Below are 23,878 nucleotides of genomic sequence, written 5' to 3'. Positions count from 1 at the left end.
GATTTTCAAAATTGTTATCCGGGCGAATCTCGGACTTTCAGAAACCTTTCGTATCCTGAAAACTTTTCGTATGTAGAGCTGTTAAATTTTTCGTATTGGCTTTCGTATCTCGAGTTTTTCGTAAGTTGAGCCTTTCGTATCTCGAGGTACTACTGTACAACAAGAAGTTGGGAGTGTATTGTTCGGTAGTCCCGGACGTAGAGGCAGTAGCAGAAGGCGGTCTACAAAACCCATGGGACAATCTAGACGTCTACGCATTTCCTCCTTTTTGTCTAATCCGTCAGGTTCTGAACAGGGTAATACGGTCTCAGAACCTCAGAATGACTCTGGTAGCTCCATTATGGCCAAAGGCAGAATGGTTTCTGGACATCTTGGAACTCCTGATAGACGTACCAAGAGAGTTATCACCATGGAACAACCTGCTATGTCAGCCTCACATGGAGAGGTACCACCAGTCGGTGAAGTCCCTATCACTTCACGGGTTAAGACTCAAGTATCCCTTGCGAGCGAGAGGGTTTTCGCAAAAAGCAGCAGCACACATGGCAGGAAATATCAGAAAGTCATCGGCAGCAGTATACCAAGGGAAATGGTCAGCATACTGTGATTGGTGTCGTAAGGGAAGGGACTCAGTCTCCACTCCGGTAACCAACTATTCAGCAATTAGCAGACTTTCTGATATAACTCAGGACAGAAAGGCATATGTCTGTCTGTGGTGAAGGGGTACAGGGCGGCTCTAGCCTCGGTCTTTCGCATGAAAGGCGTGGACATTTCATCTTCATGGGAGTTGGCCGTGTTGATGAAGAGCTTTGAGCAGTCACGTTTACCAAAGGAACTAAAAGCCCCAGATTGGGATTTGACCATGGTACTGAGTAGTCTGACAAAACCCCCCTACGAACCACTAAGGCAGCCCACAGATAGGAGCCTGACCCTGAAGACAGTCTTCTTATTGGGCCTAGCTTCAACCAAAAGGTTGGGGGAGCCACATGGCCTGTCTTCTATGGTAAAGCACTCGAGTGGTTTGAAGTCAATGGCATTCGAGTTTGTGCCATAATTCGTGGCCAAGACTCAAAACCCAGCAATAATGGACGGCAGATTCAACTCCTTTTCCATACCTTCCTTGGTAGACTTTAGACAATGACAAAGATGAGATGCTTCCGTGCCCCGTCAGGGTAATAAGAGAGTACTTAAGAAGGACAAGGCACCTCAGGCCGGGGTGCAGGAGGTTGTTCGTAAGTACAGGACGGAACAAAAAGGAAGTGTCCAGGAATACAATATTGTTTTGGCTAAGTGAAACGATCAGGAATGCCTACATGACAGAAGGCAAGGGGTCAGATAGCCTGGAGAACGCTAGGGGTTATGATATTAGGGGCTTGAGTGCTTCTTTGGCATTCAAAATGAATATGTCTGTGGAGAGAATTCTGAAAGCTGGTGTTTGGAAACGCCAAACGACTTTCATTTCCTTTCTTTTTATTTAAAAGATGTTGCCCATAGATTCTTGGATACCTTTTCCTTGGGTCCAGTGGTGGCGGCCCAGCAAGTGGTATAGCTCATCCAGTACCCCTGGCTGGTCAGTTTGTGTCTAGTCTAAGATGAAAGTATGAAAGTAGAATGAATGGGATGACTGGTCTTTTTGTCTTTACTTCTTTCTTTCTACTCCTTTACCTATGGGCAGTATGAAGGAGAGACCATCATGAGCTGGAACGGACTAGATGCAGGTGAGGTGGTCAGCCATACTGTAAAGTTATGTTAGAGTATAGTATACTTTCTAGTAGCAACACACCCCTCTTGGTAGTTGGAAGGGAGGGGTGATGGTAGATCCAGACACAAGGGACAAGAGTGGTTTATGAGAATAGGGGGTCCCCTATTTCCCCATAGTTTATAAACCATGGCATGATTCCAGCACCCAGTGAGGGATACCAATAGATCTCCTTATATCTTTGGTTCAAAGGTTATAGTCCATTCTCTTAGAATTCTCCTAATATTCAGAAATGGATTTAGGTGGCAAACTCCCAGTCAGTTACAGACTTACCTCCCTCCAATAAGTAAGTCTATCCTAATGTTAAGACCAAAGGTTTGTTTCGTATATGAACAAATGACAAATTTGTAACTAATTTGTATTTTTCATAACTAACAAACCTAAGGTCTTAACAGTTAAAGGGCCCACCTCGAACCACCCCTCTAGCAGTCTAACTGGGTTAGAAGTATAACTGACGGGTCGGTCACACGACGCCGTGGGCATTCTGGGTATACATGCCCCGTGACCAGGTATAAATGCCAATAGTCCCTGGATCGCACAAGTTTAATTTAATTCTACCAGTTTCCAGCTTGGCGCTAGTAAATCCTAATGTTAAGACCTCAGGTTTGTTAGTTATGAAAAATACAAATTAGTTACAATTGTCATATTTACCTAATGCATAAGTACTAATATCCAAGTATATTAGTAGGACTAAATATAATGATAATAATAATAGTAAATGGGGGATGTTTGGCCTGTCAGAAATGTCACATGACCTGACAGAAGGTGACCAAGGGTCCAAATTGTTGCAAACCCCTGATCATCTCATTTCTGTTTCTTCCTTCTTTTATCTCTCTCTCTCTCTCTCTCTCTCTCTCTCTCTCTCTCTCTCTCTCTCTCTCTCTCTCTCTCTCTCTCTCTCTCTGAGGATATTGCAGATACGGAGAAAATTGTAAATTCAAAAGCAAAATGAATAATTATGATGAAGGAAGATCAAATACTATTGGAAAAGTTGGATTTTTTAATGTCAGAATTTCTGGAAATGAAGAAAAGAACAATATACCAGAACAGGAAAGAGACATGGGAAAATCCTTATTATTACCCATATTAAATAAAGGAGAAAACACGCAAACCATCATAGTGATGAATGCGCAGGGTCTAGTTACGAGTAACTCAAAAAGAAAAATATAGTACTTAGAAGAACTAACCCAAATTGAAAAGAAAATAGATATAATGAATATAAGTGAAACCTGGTATTCCCAAGAGACTGGGAATTATGATCAAATAAAAGGGTTCCAAACTTATTGATCAGATAGAAAAAAAGGAATCAAGGGGGAACCGCAATATATGGGAAAGACAAAAAAAACAAGGAAAAATATATGAGAAATATAGTAACTCAGAATGTGAACTAATAGCGGTAGAATTTGAATCTGAAAAATTAATGAACATAGTAATATACAGACCCCCTAATACTAAAGAGTTTGACATAATAGTAGAAAAATTGGATGATATATGTAGAAATCACAAGGACTGGACTATTCTCCTATCTGGAGACTTTTAACTTTCCTTTCGTAGACTGGAAAGAACGAATAGGAGATTGTGGTTGTATTTATACATATAAAAAAAGAGAGTAATAGTAGTGCAGAAGATAAGAGGCAATTCGAAAAGCTATTAGATATGCTACTAGAATACAACATTCAACAAATAAATCACCTGCCAACAAGAAAGGAAAATACTTTAGACCTAGTATTTGTGAATGAGGTGAATTATGTTAAAGAAATAATAGTTTATAATGTGAGTATTTCAGACCATAATGTCATAGAATTAATAGTCCATTCCAAAGCAAGTGAAAACAGAGATAAGCAAGAAATGAAAAAGTGGGAAGGATATGGAAAATACAACTTCTACAGTAAAAATATAAAATGGTCAGAAATAAATGAAGAATTAAACAAAGATTGGGATAACATTTTCGTAAGTGATGACATAAGAGTAAATACGGAGATACTATATAAAATATTAGAGAAAATAGTGGAAAAATATATACCGAAGAAGAAAAGTAAACATCAGTCATGCATACCAAGAGACAGAAGGATCTTGTTCCAGAAAATCAGAAAGTGGAAAAAAAGTCTTGCAAAAGAAAAAAATGCATGGAAAGTTATAGAACTAAAAAGTAAGATAGAAAATGCAGAACAAAAGATTTTACAATCAAAAGAAAATGAAAAACGGGACTTGGAAGAAAAAACCCTAGTAAATATCAAGCAAAACCCCAAACTATTATACTAGTACGCGAAAAAGATGAATAAAAGAAGAATAGAAATAGGCCCTCTAAGAATTGAAGGGAGATTAACGAATGAAAAAAGGAAATATGCAACATATTGGCAGAACGATATAAGAGAGAATTCACCCCTAGAATTGATAATGAAGATAATGATACAGAAGTACGAAAATAGTGAATATTTAGCTGACATAGATATTAATGAAGCTGATATTGTGCAGGCTATTAATGAAATTAAAAATGGAGCTGCTGTAGGTCCTGATGGTGTTCCTGCTATTTTGTTAAAGAAAGTAGTTCATTCTATCGCAAAGCCACTTGCAATATTATTAAGACAAAGTGTAGATACAGGCAAGATTTATGATGAGCACAAATTAGCATATATTACCCCTACTTTCAAAAGTGGATGAAGACTAGAGGCAAGTAATTATATGCCTGTGAGTCTAACATCACACATATTATGAAAGTGTATGAAAAGGTAATGAAGGAAAATATTATGAAACATTTAATAAAAAATAATTTGTTTAGTATAGGACAACATGGTTTCGTACCCGGAAAAAGTACACAAACCCAACTGTTAGTCCACCGTGAGAACATATACAAAAATATGAAAAGCGGAAATGAAACAGATGTGGTTTATCTAGACTTTGCAAAAGCTTTTGACAAGGTAGACCATAATATATTAGCGAAGAAAATTAGAAAACACAATATCGTGGATAAAGTAGGAAGATGGTTAAAAGAATTTTTACACAACAGAAAACAGATAGTTATTGCAAACGATGAGAAATCAGATGAAGCTAAGGTAATATCCGGTGTGCCACAAGGTACGGTGTTAGCTGCAATACTGTTTGTTATTATGATTGCAGACATAGACAGTAATGTTACAGTAATGTTAAGGACTCGGTAGTGAGTAGTTTCGCCGATGACACAAGAATAAGTAGAGAAATTACTTGTGGTGAAGATAGGAACGCACTACAAAGAGACCTTAACAAAGTATATGATTGGGCAGAGGTAAATAGGATGGTATTTAACTCTGATAAATTTGAATCATTAAATTATGGAGACAGAGAAGGAAAGCTATCTGCATATAGGGGACCTAATAATAAGAGAATCACAAATAAGGAAGCAGTTAAAGACCTTGGTGTGATGATGAATAGGAACATGTTATGCAATGATCAAATAGCAATTCTATTGGCAAGATGTAAAGCAAAAATGGGAATGTTGTTACGGCACTTCAAAACAAGAAAAGCTGAACACATGATTATGCTTTATAAAACATATGTTCGTAGTCCACTTGAATATTGCAATATGATATGGTACCCACACTATCAAAAGGATATTGCACAAATAGAGAGTGTACAAAGGTCCTTTACAGCTAGAATAGAAGAAGTTAAGGACCTTGACTACTGGGAAAGACTACAATCATTAAAATTATATAGTCTAGAAAGGAGAAGAGAACGCTACATGATAATTCAGGCATGGAAACAGATAGAAGGAATAGCCGAAAACATCATGGAGCTAAAAATATCAGAAAGAGCAAGCAGAGGTAGATTAATAGTGCCCAAAACTAACCAGGAAAAATAAGGAAAGCACACTGGACATTAATCCACCACGCACCAGCATCGATAATGCAGCGTCTATTCAATGCATTGCCAGCTCATCTGAGGAATATATCAGGAGTGAGCGTAGATGTGTTTAAGAATAAGCTCGACAAATATCTCAGCTGCATCCCAGACCATCCAAGATTGGAAGATGCAAAATATACCGGAAGATGTGCTAGCAACTCTCTGGTAGACATTAGAGGTGCCTCACACTGAGGGACCTGGGGCAACCCAAACAAGATGTAAGGTCTGTAAGGTAAGATAAGGTCTCTCTCTCTCTCTCTCTCTCTCTCTCTCTCTCTCTCTCTCTCTCTCTCTCTCTCTCTCTCTCGAAGGGTTGAATGAGAAATCGATTGATAGATAGACATATAGATTCTTACTTCAGTCCTCTCTCTCTCTCTCTCTATCCCTTTCTGGAAAAGATATATGTATGGCAGAGGGTAAGAAGTGTTGCCTATAAGGTTCATTTCAATCTTTTGATATTGTAAGTAGTTATTCTCTCTCTCTCTCATATTATTCTCTGTCTCCAGAATAATTCACAAGTAATTTCACTCTAGACTGTCAAAAATATGATGGTGCTCTCTCTCTCTCTCTCTCTCTCTCTCTCTCTCTCTCTCTTTTATTGGCTGTACGTATATATTTCTGTCCATCTGTCTGTTTGTTATGCGTGCCCTGACTATGAAAGGTATGGCTACCAAATTTTTACCATAGACTCTCCTTCACCCCAGGAAGGTTTTAGTCATAGTCTAAATTTCAAGGGGAATTTCTAAGGGGGGCCTTAACCACTCTTTTTTTCATACCCCCTCTCATTTTTTTACAACTTTTGGAGTTTACAGCATGAATTTTTCACAACTTGACAGGATCCCAAGCAATTGCTTATTCTGAAAGTGGTTGCATAATCCGCCCTGTAGGGGTTGTCATCATCCCAAGCAACGCTAGGTACAGCAGCTAGTATGCATATAACATATAGCTCAGAACTATTTAAAGTTGTATTACAGTGATGCCTAGGGTCATGTTATTATATAGTTTTGTTCTAGTTTGTCATTAATAACTATGATATATAGTGATTGTATATGAATTGAAATTATATAGAAAAATGATGCATTCAAAAAGGTAGTTAAAAACTCATCTATAGGTCTCATCGTTTTTAGGAAGCAAACCAAAGAAAAATCATTCTCTTTTGATGATAAAATTATAAATTGTTATTACCATTCAGAAGATGAACCTAGCTCACTATATGCAACAAACCCACATGGGCCATTGGCATGAAATTCAAGCTTTCGAAGACTATGATGTTCATCTAAAAGATGTAACAGAATGTAGTATCAAATGCAAAAATGGGAGATTAGTTATTAGAAAAAATAATATAATAATAAATAAGTAAATAGATAAAAAATGTAAGTATTGACTTTATACAAGCAAAGAGAATATGTTGTTATTTCAGATTTACCACAAACATTGGGACTGACAAGAGAATGTATTCTTACAAGTAGCCAGTTACTTACGATATAGATAGTAGTCAGACTCCATTTTAATATCTAATTAAATTTTTTTTCTTTTTATAGGTAATTGAAAAGCAGATGAAGAAGAAGGTTTTGAAGGAAAATCTTTTCAACCTAACAGAAACTACATCACCAGTAACAAAACTGTATTTGGAGCAGATGTCAACCATGAAAGGGTTTGAGCATGTTGTATGGACTCAAGATATGCGACGCCTTTACATATTGGTTGCAAAAGCATTATCTTTTGGAGAGCCTGTCTTATTAGTTGGTGAAACTGGCTGTGGGAAAACAACAGTTTGTCAGATGATTGCAGCTAAGAATCAGCAGGACCTTTATACTATCAACTGTCATATGCATACAGAAGGAACAGATTTCCTTGGTGGTTTGCGACCAGTGCGATCCCATGAGGATGATGACAGGCTGTTCGAATGGGTGGATGGCCCATTAATATTGTCTATGAGAAATGGTGGTATGTTTCTAGCCGATGAGATATCACTTGCAGATGACAGTGTTTTGGAAAGATTGAATTCTGTCCTTGAGCCTGAGAGGATGTTAGTTTTAGCTGAAAAAGGAACAGATGAAGTGATGAATGCCAACAGCCCAGAGATCATTTATGCTGAGCAACGGTTCCGTCTCATAGGCACAATGAACCCTGGTGGAGATTATGGAAAGAAGGAACTTTCTCCAGCTCTGAGAAATCGTTTTACAGAAATTTGGTGCCCTAAAGTTGAAATTGGAAGAATTTCAGCAGATGTAATTAACATCATCGAACATAATGTTAGAAATGACTTGATATTAACACATGAAGATCCTTCAAGTGGATTCGGCAAAGCAATGGTTCAGTTCCTGGAGCACTTTACAAAAACAGAACTTGGTAAAAAGTGCATAATTAGTATAAGAGATATCCTGTCATGGGTTTATTTCATTAACAAAGTGACCACTGCTCCGATTTTCCTTGACCCTGGACTGGCATATATCCATGGAGCATGCCTTATTTTGCTGGATGGCCTTGGATCTGGACTCACCGGAAGCAGTATCTCAGGGTGGAAACAGTTAAGAGAAGCAAGCCTTAATTATCTTACCCAGCAGGTTTGGCAGAAGATGGGTAAGAAACCAGAGAGAAAAACACTGAATGAAGCATTTATTGGAGAATTGCATCTGATCAACAAAAACGGCAAGTTTGGAATTGAGCCATTTGTAATTAGTGCAGGGCCACAAAAGGATGTGAATACCGGAATGTTTAGCTTTGATGCACCGAGGACGTGTGTGAACTTGTTACGCTTGTTACGTGGATTACAGCTACCTAAGCCAATTCTGTTGGAAGGAAGCCCAGGAGTAGGAAAGACCAGCTTAGTTATGGCTCTTGCAAAGGCATCAGGCAATGGTATTACTAGAATTAATCTATCTGAGCAAACAGATGTGAGTGATCTCTTTGGTGCAGATTTACCTGTTGAAGGAGGAAAGGGAGGCCAGTTTGCTTGGCATGATGGGCCACTTTTACAGGCACTTCGATATGGGAATTGGATTGTTCTTGATGAGCTTAATTTGGCCTCACAGTCTGTGCTTGAGGGTTTGAATGCTTGCTTTGACCATCGTGGTGAAATATTTGTTCCAGAATTGGGCCGAACATTCCGAGTGGAATATCAGACGACAAAGATATTTGCTTGCCAGAATCCTCAACATCAAGGAGGTGCTCGGAAAGGACTTCCCAAGTCATTTTTGAATAGATTCACACAGGTAAAGTTTTATTGATATTTGAAATTAAATCATGTTGTCTTTCTTTGACCAGATAACATGTTCATGTAAATTTAGATTGACTGGAGTTATAATTTTTTAAAAAATATATGGCATGATAAAAAAAAGGCAGGAGAGACCGATGCTGCATATGAAAATTAGAAATCAGAATACATGTCTGTCCTATCAGGCAGGTGAAAGTGCTGTGCAGTAATGCAGTTATCTTTTCAATTTTAGGTACATGTAGAACCGCTTTCATCATCAGATTTGGAGTTTATCTTGCGGACAATGTATGCTTCTGTCCCAAAAGAAATCATAACAAAAATGGTGGAATATAATCATTTACTATGTCAAGAGATCATAGTAGAAGGTTCCTGGGGACACCGTGGAGGCCCATGGGAGTTAAACCTAAGAGATCTATTCAGGTACTGTATGTTTTCTTGTAAAGTGTTGGTTTTGTGTATAAACATATTGTCATACATTTGCAAACACAACTTTTCTTAAGTGATATTTGCACAGTAAGGCACACAGCAGATAATGAATTGCTAGTTGCTATTTTAAAGGTTGATATGCTAAAAGCTCTTTTATTGATTTGGTTATAATAGATCTGTGTTGTGAGTACTTGGCAAAAAAACTTGTACCTCTTAACTTCATACTGGATTGAGCTCTTTAACCCTGCTAGTGTTTCTTCTAAAGGCTGAGTATACAAGTAAATAAAAACAAAGATGTTGTTGATGAGTGAGAAATTGAGGAAGAAAACTCTAAAAAATAGTTTGATTAGTTCATTACAACCCGTTAATCATAAGATATCTCATTCCGTATGGAACTAATCCCGTTCGTACCATTATCATATTAGACATTTGACAGCTCTGGACCTCAGATTAGTATGCTTGGATCTAAAAAGAAAGATGCAGGGTAGAATAGATTTTCCTTCATTCTTACATAATTTTTTTTATTTATAAACTAAAATCTTACAGATTCACTACAGTATTTTCTTTAATGAATTGATATGATTGCTGTTTACATAAATATTAATTTTTAAGATTGCTGTTTACATTTATGTTAATTTTTGAAAATTAGTAAATCGATTATGTATCATACAAGAAACATACATTTCTGTATGAGAGAGAGAGAGAATGATTATTTTTATTATTAGATATTTAGTATTATTAAAGTAACTAATACAATATTAATCAATATTAATATTAATATGTCGAGTATATAAGGCAGTCCCCGGGTTATGACGGGGGTTCCGTTCTTGTGATGCGCTTTTAATGCTTTGGGTGCATTGAAAACTATGTAAACTGCATTCTTATTGCTTTTTTCATTAAAAAAAAAACTTAAAATATTGATTATTTTGCATTTTTGGTGTCATATTTCATCTGCCAGATGGGCGTTGTAGGTGTCGTAACCCTGGAACATGCGTCATAACCCTGGAAATAATGTCTGATGAATATAATTGAGAAGCGCCTTAACCTCAGATCGTTGTAACCCGAACCCGTCTTAACCCGGGGACTGCCTGTAATAATAGATGATGAAATATGCTAAGATATCAAGAGGTGTTAATGAAACCGAACTCCACTTCCAGATAAAAAGTTATGATAGGTGTAATCCTAAATTCAAGACTGAACCATGAGCGCAATTACTGTATTAAAACGTAAAAGTACCATACAAAAAAAAAAAAAAAAGAATACCAACAAAGGTCAGAATTGGTTTATTTAGAATTCATTAAAGAATAGCAAAATTCAAACCTGAATGCACTGACAATTCTTCATTTCAGTATTCCCCATACCAAAAAAGAAGTCTTATGGTGTTCAGAAGAATTATAAGAACTAATTAGTAAAACAGAATCTGTCATAAATTGACATAAAGACTTAGTAGCCCTCTTAAAATCTTGCCTACTCATAGATGACCAAATTACAAAAATCATCTCTTCAATATCATTTGTCAAAACTGAATCCAATATATAATCAGATGTGTAAAATTTTTAAAAGAAATCTTGAAGTGTATTTTCATAGATTTATTAATAACTAAAATATTTAACTATCAAAATACTTATTTGACTCTTTGTTTTATTTGACTCTCTTTGTTTTTTTACTTACATGACGTATCTTGGAACTAATTACAATTAGATATTCTAATTGGACGCCCCTAATCTCTACTACTGCTGTACTCAGTATTATTAAGATTCATTGCTTGGTGTAGGCATTGAACCAGGTAAATCCATTAAGGAAGCTTAAGTTTTTATAAAAGATAAATTTCAGTACCTGTATAGTACTTTTTTTGAACTATCATTAATTTATATATCACACAGTATTTGTATTTCATAAGGTGTTTACCAGTAGGTGATGTTAAATGTTTTTATTTGAGGAACTATTGATTTTGAGTGTGTGTATTTCACAGATGGTGCGATGTCATGACTAAGCACCAGTCAACTGAAAAATATAATCCTGGAGAATATGTAGCTCTGATATATTCAGATCGAATGCGAACTAAAGAAGACAAAGACAGTGTTTTGGCTCTCTATGATCGTGTCTTTGGTGAGAAGTTTCCATCTTATAGGAGTGTGGGACAATTTTATATCACAGGCGCCTCACTTCAAGTTGGGCATTCATTCATAGAGAGGAAGATTGATGGCAATGATGTAAGTATGAGTTTCATTTTTTGATGATTGCAGTATTGTAACTAGTTTTCATAGGGTTCTTGTACCTAATTAAAATTTATAACTGTTTTGATTATTGTTTTTAAACAAAACCAGCTAAGGTTGCAAATGTTGAATGACTTTGTAGGTCCCAGTAATTGGCTTTATGCCTAAATCACATATCCTTCCTACCAGTGACCATTGCAAGAATGAATTCACTACAGCAGTTGACCTACTATTGAATATATTTATGTATATGTTAGGCCCATCTGTTCAATTATTCCATTTAACTTGAACTGGTATACAGCTGGGACTAGAAAATTCTTATGAAGTACAGTATGCTGCTCTGTAACAATACTGCAGCTCAGGAAATACTTAGTCTGGTAGTGGAATTGCTTTGTAAAGGATGGGGAATTCATACACTTGAATAAGATCAGCTTAAAGACATACTCATGACTTTGTACAGCATTTTCATAACATGAAACTTTAAACTATGCCTTACAATACTGGAGTAAGTCGGTCATATACATTGTAGTTGACAAAAAATTATGTCTTTGATCCTATAGGCAGCCATAGAGGGATCAGATATATTTTAGGATGAGAATATTGCATATTCTATACGCAATGAATTGTTTACTGATTGAGTGTATGGTAACAGTTGTATGTTGATAACACATATATAGATAACAATAATACCATAATTTGATACAGATCCAAGTGTCAACCTGATGAAGATCACCAATGTCACATGTGAAATTAATATTTTTATTTGTATATCATAATAGTTAATTACATAGTAATAATTTCAGGCTTTTCATTAAATTTAATATTAAATTTTAGGTGCATTATTTTAGAACCATCAAAAGATTAAATATAAGTTCAGAGTTTACCCTAAAATTCACCTTCTTTCATGATTTTAAGTCTTCTAAAGCAATTATTTAAAACAAACTGCAAAGATAACTACGGGAAAGATTAAACGAGATGAGTTTGAGAAAATAAGAGCCCATGAATAATATATGCCTTTGAATACATACAAAATGAAAGTTTTTGTTGTGGTTGTGTTTCATATACCACTGGTTTCAGTGTGTATGTGAAAAACTTATGTTAAGGTAAAATTTGTAGTAATGTATGGTTTTTATGTTTTATTTTCTTTTCAACAGAGTGAGGAAGATAGTAGTGGTAACCTGTATATGATTCATCATCAGCTACCAGTCCTCGAGTCTCTCATTACATGTGTCAATATGAACTGGATGGCTCTTTTGGTCAGTATCATTTTTTCAGCTATGTAATTTATTCATAATATTGCAGATTCTCAAAATTATTTTCACGTCTGTTGTGGGATGAACCCATTACTTAACCCTTAAACGCAGAAGCAGTATTTTAAAAATTGTCTCCTGTATGCCGGCGGCGTTCGCGAGTGAGCGCCAAAGCGGAAAAATGTTTTTTTCAAAAAATCACATCACGCTTAGTTTTCATTGCCTGAAGTTTAGTATGCAACCATCAGAAATAAAAAAAATATCATTATCATACATAAATTTTGGGATATATGACCGCAAAAAAAATTTCATATATAATTGTATACAAGTCGTGCTGTGAGTAAAACGGTTAAAGCTAACGAGTTAATTTTTTTCGTTGTATTGTACACTAAATTGCGATCATTTTGGTATGCAACACATTGTAAAACGATCAAGGCAACACAGAGAAAATATCACAAAATGATGCATGAATTCGTAACGCTCTTGACGTAAAAAAATGCATTTTTCAAAAATTCACCATAAATTGAAATATTGTGCTAGAGACTTCCCGTTTGTTGCAAAATTAAGTTAATTGATTGAATATTACTAGACTGTAAGTGTTGTAGCTTACAATTGCAGTTTTCGACCATTTCGGTCGAGTTGAAGTTGACCGAAGGACGAATTTTTTCTATTTATCGTTATTTATATGAAAATATTTCAAAACTGATAAAAGCTACAACCACAGGTTATTTTTAGTTGTATTCTACATGAAATTGCACACATTTTCATATATAAAACTTTATGTAACGGCTAATTTAAAATGGTGCAAACACTGTGACAATCGGACGAAAAAATTTATTATTTTTTCGGAAGAGTCACCACGCAGACGTAAGGAAAAAGTTTATTTAATAAATTCACCATAAATCGAAATATTGTACTAGAGATTTCCAATTTGTTGCAAAATAAAGGTAAATGATTGAATATTACTAGAATGTAATAGTTTTAGCTCACAATTGTGTTTTTCAACCATTTCGGTCAAGTCAAAGTTGACCGAAGGTTGAAATTATGTCAAAGTGACGAAATATTTTCTGAGATGTGTCGCTGATACTTTTTAGAGCGAGAAGAAAAAAATTTGGGCTTGCGCATCTGGGTAACGATTGTAAACAAAACAAAGCTTTGATCCGTGAGCTCCCAGCATCCCCCAAGGCGCGTGATTCAAAAGTTTTTGCCTGGTAGGCCTATAACTATTTTTCCGCAAATTTAAAAACAAATTTTTTTATATCGATGTACCATACGTCCAATTGGCACCCAACAGACAATTTATATCGACGTTTAATATGTCTAATTGGCGTTAAAGGGTTAAGATTAACCCTTTCATGTGCCATGAAAAACCCAGATGCTTCAGTCTCTGAAAAAAAAAAAAAAAGTCAGTACAGTGGTCCCCCCGTATTCGGGGGGGGATGTGTACTAGACCCCCTCCCCATGAATAGTTAGAACCTGCGAATGTTTGGAACCCCTAGAAAAACGCTTAAAAAAAGCCTATTTTGTTAGGTAAAACTCAAGAAAAACCCACTACAAATTTTCATACTTGTTTTTTTTAATAGTTTCATCACAAAACATGCATTTGTTCATATACAAAACAAACCTTCGGTCTTAACATTAGGATAATACTAGCGCCAGCTGGAAACCGGTAGATTTAAAAATAAACTTGTGAGATCCAGGGACTATTGGCGTCTATACCAGGTCACGGGGCATGTAGTACCCAGAATACCCTTAGCGTCCTATGACCCGACAGTTACTTTCCTACCGCCTTTAAGATAGGACGTGATTACTTTCTATCTGTTTTAAAGCCGGTTTTAGTTTGCCTGATTTTATTCATTTTTTCCCTTTTTACTTTTTCTTTCTCTGGGTGTTCTCAGTGTGGGTGTGATCTGTTAGGTGTGTGTATGTTGCGAGATGGAGAATTTTGCTTCACGAACAGAAATTTCTTCGGGTTCTCGGAAGAGACAAAGGAAATGCCCTGGAGTGAGTGGGTTTCCTTGTTCAAGATTTTTAACTTCGGTGTCTACAGATCCGCATCCAACGTGTAGTAGGTGCAGAGAAAATGCATGTAATTCATAATATTGCAGATTTCTCAAAATTTTTTTCTTGTCTGTTGTGGGATTGAACCCATTACTTAAGATTAGCCCTTTCATGTGCATGAAAAACCCAGATGCTTCAGTCTCTAAAAAAAAAAAAAAGGAATAAGGCAGTTGTACTATACATGTGTCAGTGTATCTTAGGGGTTGCATGCAGTGATTGGAACAGGCATGTGATCTTTGAATATATTTCAGATCCACCGTAGGATTTGCAAGAAGGATGGCCCTGGAACACACATGTACATACTACACTCGCTCTCTCTCCATAGGTTCCTTTTTAGGTCTTCTGCTAATAGAATGCTGTCTTTGGCTAAATTGAATATAGCCTGCTAAGGTGTCCAGAATACTAGGTAGTTTCCCAATTCTTGGAGGTCCAGGTGGAGGTGTCTATGAAGGAGCCATACGCGTTGTTGGTCAAGTTTGTGTTGTTGGACAGGCAGCTAGTTAAGGAGGATGACTAAGATTTATAGAGGGTTAAACATCACTGGATGAAACTGCAAACGAGGGGATGTTAAATTACTGGTTCAATCTTGTTCATGAGCTAGTAACAAAGCTAATAGGAGGGCAAGTTGAATCATAAAGATTTTGAGAATCCCATCTGGAATTTCTGTTATCAAAATTTAGAAGAGAGTTTACTATCGTGATGTCAAGGAGAGCAACGACTCAACTCGATGTCTGTACCCTGGGAGCTAGATGGGTCATGTACACCAGACCATGGATGGTACAAGACACCAGCGGGCTGGATAGTATTGTGAGAAGATCCAAAGTTGGTCTCCCTGCTTACAGAGAGAGGAAAGGGATTCCTTGCAGTTGCACTTGAGAATACTCTTCAGAGGAGGGTGTACTTCAGCTGCATTGGTAACCATTGTTGGAAGCTTGGCAAGAATAACTTGACAGGGAGAGAAATCTCATTTAAGTGGATCCTGAGAACAGAAGACGGAAATACCATTTGGTGTAGGTTGCAACTGAAATTGAAATATAATGTCTTTGATCCAATCATGAAATGCCGGAAAGAGCCTCCTCTTTAAACATGCCTTTGCTCTCAGGAACTTGAACAAAGGTGTATGAAAAAAGGAGGAAGGCATAAGCACAAGTGAATTGGAAAGATGAGCTAGGAGCTCAAATCCTGAGGCCAAGGGCAAGGCAACCAAAGTTGCAAGACAGTCTCTCCAGAAGTGGCTGGGCAATTCCCTGGGTAAGGGGACTGGAGTGGCAGTGCAGTTCCCTTGGGCAAGGAAACTTTTTAGATGGTGTGTCTTCAGCATAAGGCAATGAGAGTCAAAACATTAGGCAGAATTTTAGGCTTTCACCTTTAGCAGTTTCACAAAGACAGAGGAAGCTCCAGTCTGAATAGCATGCATGACAGCAAAGATTGATAATGGAGACTCCAGGAACGAATCCTTAGATGTTTTGGGAACCCAATACTTGCGAGACTTTTTTGAACATAAAGAAACCACTGGTCAGTAGACCATTTGAGATATATTTGGCCTGTCTTCTGTAAGGAACACTGTTGCCCTCTATGTGAATGGCACTAAATTTAGGTCCTTGTCTAAAATGAGAACATATGGGAGTTGCAGTCATACCCTTCTAAACCTTCACAATAAAGGTTACTACTAAAGATCTACATAAGTCCCACAAATATATAAACACTCACTACAGATCCCCATTAATCCTACAAATATATAAACACTCATTAAGCATTAATGATAGGATCATATATTGTAAACTAGAATAAGCAGCTGAATGTAAAAAACTGTAACACAGAACAGAAAGCAGGAAATCTAAGATACAACATTTCTGTGGAGCATTAAAGGAAAACAACTAGTAATAAAAAAAACAACAAAAAGTAAGAATAAAATATGAAGTGAAGAAGTAATCCTCAGATACAAGAAGATTAATGAAAATTACTTATGGAAGAAAAAATACTCTCAGTAATACTCATTGGAAAGTGATGCCCCAACCTGTAAGATAAAATACTACTAAAAACCTATAAGTTTGTTTATCTACAGACCACCATTAGAAAAGAGAAAATGTGTTAAATAAGTGAATGAATGAAATTGAATGATCAACCATGTCAGAATCTGAATACCCAAATCTTGGATTCTTGCAAAAGAAGAAAAAGAATAGACTTGGGGGATGACGGAAGTGTTTACGGGGCTTCTCTAGAAGCCAGCTAGATATAAAACAACAGTGTGGTGTAGGCTTGTGCTGTGGGTCTTTGCCTTTCAGGATTTATTAAGTTGGTGTCACTGGTGAGCATTTGCTTGGCAGTAAGACAGGTTATGATTACAGGCAGTCCCCGGGTTGTGACGTTCCGAGGTTAAGGCGCTTTTCAATTATATTCATCAGAAATTATTTCCAGGGTTACGACGCCTACAACGCTCATCTGGCAGAAGAAATGTGACACCAGAAATACAAAATAATCAATATTTGAAGGTTTTTTTGTATGAAATATGCAATAAGAATGTAGTTTACATAGTTTTCAATGCACCCAAAGCATTAAAAGTAAGGTTTTCGATGATGTTCCGGCTTTCGACGATTTTTGGGTTACAACGCGCCTCAAGAACGGAACCCCCATCGTAACCCAGGGACTGCCTGTAATGGGTTCGTAATGCAGGCAGTTCTTGGTTATCAGCGGGGTTTCCATTCTCAGCGGGTTGCTAAGAAGCAAAAACCGCTATTAACCAAAGCTCAGTGATTTACGGCGTTTACGGCACCAAGTTTCAGTTAATGTCGCCGATAACCGGTTCATGGCACCTCTGTCAGGTATGTTGTGGCGCCATAAATTGCTGATTTTATAGTGCTACATTGGCTCCATAAAACCAGATCGCCATTAACTGAGTCAGCCGATAACCAGGGATTCCTTGTACTAAACATTATTACGAGTCTGATTTGTGAATACTGTATGTATTAATAAAAAAGGATGGCAACATTGGATGGAAAGACCAGATAAGTAACAAACACCCTTTTGTATAGCCGACACAGACAACAGTAATTATATCGTGAGTTGTAGCCTAAGCTAAGCTGAACTTTACACTTATTGTTCAATTACACATTACAGTTTATCTGCGATAATTATCATTTTTAAAAAGGTCACCTAGTTTTACTTTAAATTTTGTGTTTGGTATATGTTGTTTGTGAAAGAGCTTTTTTTTATTGTGATTTGTATTATGATTAGGTCTTGCCCTTATGTATGTGTTTATCCAATTATTATTAGTGATTATGCCTTAGCTGTGGAAAATAATTTACATTTATATACTACTTAAATGAAAAAAGTTAGATGTTTAAGTTGTGTTACTGCTCTATTCATTAAATTTTTATATATAAACCAGAAATTTTGTTTTGTCTGAATAAAAAGTAGTTAGGTAGTTTTTTATTTATTTATTTATTTTTGCATATGAAAACATAACATGATTTATTAAATATTTAGATCCCATGATTCATTATTTGATATTTGCCTTTTAGATTGGTGACTCTGGTGTTGGTAAGACTTCTGTTGTTAAGCTTTTAGCCAGCGTACTAAACAAACGCCTTTTGACCTTCACCGTTAACTCTGATATGGATGTTACAGAACTTTTAGGAGGATTTCAACAGGTAAGCTGACAGACATAGTATACCGTAAGCCACAGTTAAAAAAAAAAAAAAAAAAAAAAAAACTCAAAATCTGAAAGTTTAATTTTTGGTAACTGCCTTATAGAAGACCTAATCATTTTTTTTATTCAAACAACTCTTGGAGTAAGTTGGATGTAATTTTATAAATATTGAACAAAAATAGATCTCTGCAGTTTAGTCTCATCTTACAGTTGTTTTATCTTCTCTGTTACAATTCATTATGTTTTGATTGTGTAAGCAGTAATACAGTGTTCTTTAATCCACTAATAGGTTGATTTTGGGCGTGAATTGGGAGAGGCTGTGAATGATGCGGGCACTTGCGTTTGGTCATCAGTACGCAAACAGTTATTGGATGGAAATTTTGGACTGGCTAAGGAACTGTTGAACATATGGGATAGGCTTGTAACAGCTTATAACTCCAGTAAGTTTATTTATTATTAGAGAAATCAAAGATATGATGAGTGTCTTAATATATTGTTCTATATCTTTTTAAGGGAACTGTTATGGTGTTGACTTACTGAGTTACAGAACAGTTACTTATACAGATCAGTGTTGAGCATTATTACATCAGCTCAAAAACAATAGTTTACATTGTACATATACTGTACTGTAATCCGTTGATTATATATATATATACATATACATGTACATACATACACATGTATACAGTGGTACCTCGGTTCACGAACTTAATTCGTTCAAAGACACTGTTCACAACTCGAAAAATTTGTAACCTGAATCAACTTTCCCCATTTAAAATAATGTAAAAACAAATGATTCATTCAAACCTCAGAAATCCTTCATTTTCTTTCCATTTTTTATGGTTTTCTGGCACAAAGTTATGCTTTACTTCACTGCATCCAATAATATTGTACTATAAAATGCAAACAGTAATCAATGTTTTGGTTTGGAAATCAGCTGAGGGTGATTGTGAGGTAAGTTTAGTTTGCTGTATTGAATTCAAATCAAAGCAATTTTCTTGCTTCTAATTAGTGTAAATGAATCTCTAGATACTCTATTGTTATCTGTTGTTATGGGACAAGGTTATTTTACATTATATGAAGTGTTTTCAAGTTGAAATATCACCTGAATACATATCATTGTGAAAAAAAAAATTTTCTGTTAGTAGATGGCGCTGATGGCATGGTCATTGTGTAAAAAATCAACAGATTTCTCTCGATATTTTCTTGTAATTTCAGTTTTGATTAAATCATGTCTCAAATCTTGTTTATGGTCAAGTTCATATACGAACAAACCTTCAGTCTTAACAATAGGATCATTTTCTAGTGCTTAGCTGGATCCGGTTAAACAATCAGAGATTGAAAAGCAAGGAATCTGTGAGATCTGGCAACGCTTGCATATATTGTGGCGGGATTACAAGCTAAAAAAAAAAAAAAAAAAAAACTCAACAACCACACTTGTACTTACCACACGCTCAGGTTGAGGAGCTGCACTGCTGTCCGCTGGATATAGCTAGGCTAGGTAGGCTAGGTTAGCCGTCGTAACACAATACACAAACAACCAAGCAAGGACAACAACCAGATGCACAAATAATCACTATCTATTCCAAAAAAAAAAAGCAATAACCCAACAAGTCAACACATTGCCTACAACATCAAGTAACACAACAGCAACAACTCACAACTCCAACAACTCATTTACAGCCCAATAGAACTCACAAGCACAACAAACTCAACAACCTTCAAGCATACAATACCAACAATAATTCAAGCATACAATACCAACAATAATTCAAACAGCAGCTTCAAAAAACACAATATAACTGACCATCAATAATACTGCTACCAAAAACTGACTGACCAGAACCCACTCTGCTCTCAGACTCTCACTTTTCCCTATGCTCGTAACCAATGCTTGCCACTGATATACATGGCAATCACCACAACAGACACGCTTACGACCACCATCAAACCGCTCTCATGTTGTCAGATATACACTACCATCATTACTCCTCCATAATATCAGGTGAAAACTGGTCAAAGACCACGCACCCCACGCTATCACGTTTAGTACTTTTCTTAACCGCCGGGTTGTTTTGCCCGTTTTTGCTCTTTTGCTTGTTTGTTTGTGTTTGTTTTATTATAGCTTCCCAGCCTTGCCAACATATGTGCCCTGGGACTCAAGGTTTCCTGTGTTCTTGTTTCCTGGCCTCTTCAGCTACGGACCCCCATTCCACATGCAGTAGGTGTTGTGTTAATTTTTGAACTATAACAAATCCCTGCCCGGTATGTTGTGTTGCGTAAATCACAATGGAAGTTATTTTATAGTAAGAGGGAGCATCGTGGGGTTTCAACTCTTCCTTCGTGGGAAGGCTTTTCATCTCCTCGCCCAGATGCTTTGTCTTCTTCCTCAGTCAACCCCATGATGCTAGAGTTTGTGTGCCTGTGTATCCTTCCTTTTCTTCCATCGATTTGTAGCATATACTCCACTCTAGCGAGGGGGAGTGAGGAGTGATAACGAATCCTGATGCATTGATTTGTTATTGAACAGTCAGAATTTCTCTTACTGCCCACCTCTAGCTGCCCTTCTTGTCATCTTATGACATTCTGGGTTGGGAAAGACTAAGTGTGATAGCGTGGGGTGTGTGTGGTCTTTGACCAGTTTTCACCAGATATACACACACATTGCCAGATCTCACAGATTCCTTGCTTTTCAACCTCGAGTTGTTTAATTGGGTCCAGTTATGCGCTAGAAAATTATCCTATTGTTAAGACCTTAGGTTTGTAGCTATGAAAAATGAAAATTGTCTTAGAAAAGAAAATTTGTTATTTTGATGGCACTACACCAAAGTTTGCAGGAGTTTCATCCATGTTGCCAATGCAAGATAATAGTCAGCAGATGAACATTGTTTCCTCTTTCCTTAGCCCCACCTACAATTTGTAGCTTAAATTTAGCAGTATATGCCCTTGCCAATCTTTTCTCCATAGGGAATAAGGATATAGTAATGGAAAAATATGTTAGTCCTATTCTACTTAACGTCATTTGTAACATAACTACGGTAATTTTTTACTATTGTTCGATGGTTGAAATGCAAGCAAACCGCATTTATTATCGGATTTGGTTGTTCATAGCAAATCACCTGTTTCTGGCTGTATGCATTTATGCAACAAGTAATATGACATTCTTTTTTCAATATACTATTTCTTCAGTAAAAGAGTAAATGCTGTGGGCCCCCCTCGTATTCGTGTTCTCTGGATTCGCGGACTCACACATTTGCATATTTCTCTCTGGACCACATCTACCCGTTATTTGTGGGAAATGCGCCTATTTGCTATATTTTTCTATGAGAGATATCCACAAAATACTGTATTTTCTTATCAATTTCATCATAAAATTTACTTTTTGTGATAAAAATATTATAAAAACCACTTAAAAATTTTTTAGTGGATTTTTCTTGAGTTTTAACTAACAAAATAGGCAGTAGCATGGGTGTGTGGTCTTTGACCAGTTTTCACTCTATGTACGCATGCGTTGCCAGATCTCACAAGATTTCTTGCTTTTCATCTGCAATTTAACCGGATCCAGCTAGGTGCTAGAAAATTATCCTATTGTTAAGACCTCAGGTTTGTAGCTATGAAAAATACAAATTGTCTTAGAAAATTTGTCCTTTTTAGCTACAACCAGGTAATGATCAGATACACCCAAAGCCACTCCATTTCTCAGCATTGCCTTTTAAAGCAATAATGGTGGCAGCATGGTTCAAGCTGTAAAGGCATTAGTTATTCATAGAGTGTAATGTGTGTATTGTCCTTTTTATTATTTCAGAGGCTGTTAGGACAACATCTGAAGAAATAGCACACTTTCATGATCAGTGTGATATTTTAACTGAACTTTTAGATACACTGATTGAGAAGAAGCCGCTTACAGACGTCAGTTTTTCCATCAAAAAGGTTGGCATGTTTCTTACACTTTAATGTTTTATTTAAGAGATTACTTTTGAGGAAGGAAAATGGCTTGATCAAATGTCTTTAAAAAGATTTCAGTTCTTCCATTTAGCTTTTGCTTTATTCAGTCCATCCTAATTCTGTGCAGAGATGTCTAACCTTTATTACTTATCAGATTATCAAGAAAATTGGTTTTTAAGTGGAGTGTAGGATTTACTAACATGAGCTTTTGTTTATATACATTGTTTTTACTTATTTCATTAGTTTGATTTTATGCTGCTCTGGAGTTAGAACATGAAAATACAATGATTTAATGCTGACTCAGTATATCCTCCTTGTAGCTTTTTTTATTGTATAGCCATTAATTACAAAGTGTTAGCTGATATACAGTATGTACCTTCCCCAGCCACTATTGTAGTAAAGTCTGATTAAAGAATTGAAAACATTAATCCAAGAAGGGAGAAAGTTCTTGTGATGTATTGAATGCTAGTATTGTAATAAATTTCTTGGCAATAAAAATCATTATGTAATGAATAATCATGAATCTCTTTGGTGTAAAAGGCAAAAGATTATTGTTCCGATACGTAATACAAACCCTCGGTCCTTTAACAATAGGAAGGTAACTAGCGGCAGCTGGACGGTCGTAAGCTTCGAACAAGGGAGAATGGTAGTTAACTGCTTGTCCGATCGTGCGCGCGCCGCGCGCCCGAGAGGTGAAGAATCACTTTTGCTTTTTCGGTTCCGCGGTGTGAAGGACGTGTTCGTCATCGCTCTCTGCCCGCGTTCATCGTCGTATGCTTTTGTTTATATTGTGTTTTTCTACTAATGGTTTGGTTTGACTTGAAAATGAAACCTGTAAGTACACTGTTTTTCATTTTCATTACTTAATTATGGAATCAACATGGAGCTATCGCCGTAGAGACGGCGATTTCCGCGCTCTTTTCATGAATTGAAGCCCTTGAATTAGTCTCGGTGCCGAGGGCGGGCGCACTCGCGCCGAGTCATGTATTTTGTTGGGCGAAAGTGTGTATTGAAAGATGTAAGTACTCTTTTTCATTATATTTTTGCCCTGTGCGTTCGTTGCCGAGAGCTTGATTGCGCTCGCAAGAGCCTCTTATTTTGTATGAATAGAATGCAATGAAAGTGGATTCGCAAAGCAAGTTTTCTTTTCATTTTCATTTATTAATTGCATCAAATTTTAAGTTTTGGATGCAATTCCGCTCTTACCCGGGAATTAATCCTTACGATTTGTTATTGCTGTGAAAGTGAAAATAGCAAGTGCAGTATTGTTCATTTTCATATATATTTATGATAGCATCAGTATTATTATGGATCAAGTTTCCGCTCTTTACCGGGAAATTGATTTTTTGTTTTTCCCTCTTTAAGTTCTATGAAGTGAATCGCAAGTGGCAGTATTCTGTTTATTCATTTTCATATTACTTTTCACTGCTGTGCGGGGTAGGGGAAGCGAAGGTCCTGCCAGGAAGTCGTCGGAAAGCTCTC

General features: G+C 36.5%; 1 protein-coding gene across 1 annotated transcript in view; it reads left to right on the top strand.

Annotated features, from left to right (window-relative positions):
• LOC135217317 (midasin-like) overlaps positions 1–23,878 on the top strand; it is a 236,269-nt gene that overhangs the window by 71,127 nt on the left and 141,264 nt on the right. Inside the window, 7 exon segments of the mRNA XM_064253103.1 lie at positions 7,174–8,847; positions 9,082–9,269; positions 11,248–11,488; positions 12,646–12,747; positions 18,324–18,452; positions 18,741–18,891; positions 22,257–22,381. Coding sequence (XP_064109173.1) covers positions 7,174–8,847; positions 9,082–9,269; positions 11,248–11,488; positions 12,646–12,747; positions 18,324–18,452; positions 18,741–18,891; positions 22,257–22,381 — 2,610 coding nt within the window.

Source organism: Macrobrachium nipponense, chromosome 7 (genome assembly GCF_015104395.2).
Source record: "Macrobrachium nipponense isolate FS-2020 chromosome 7, ASM1510439v2, whole genome shotgun sequence".
Taxonomy (NCBI): Eukaryota; Metazoa; Arthropoda; class Malacostraca; order Decapoda; family Palaemonidae; genus Macrobrachium; species Macrobrachium nipponense.
The sequence above is the reverse complement of the archived record's forward strand: the minus strand, read 5'-3'. Positions and strand labels throughout refer to the sequence as shown.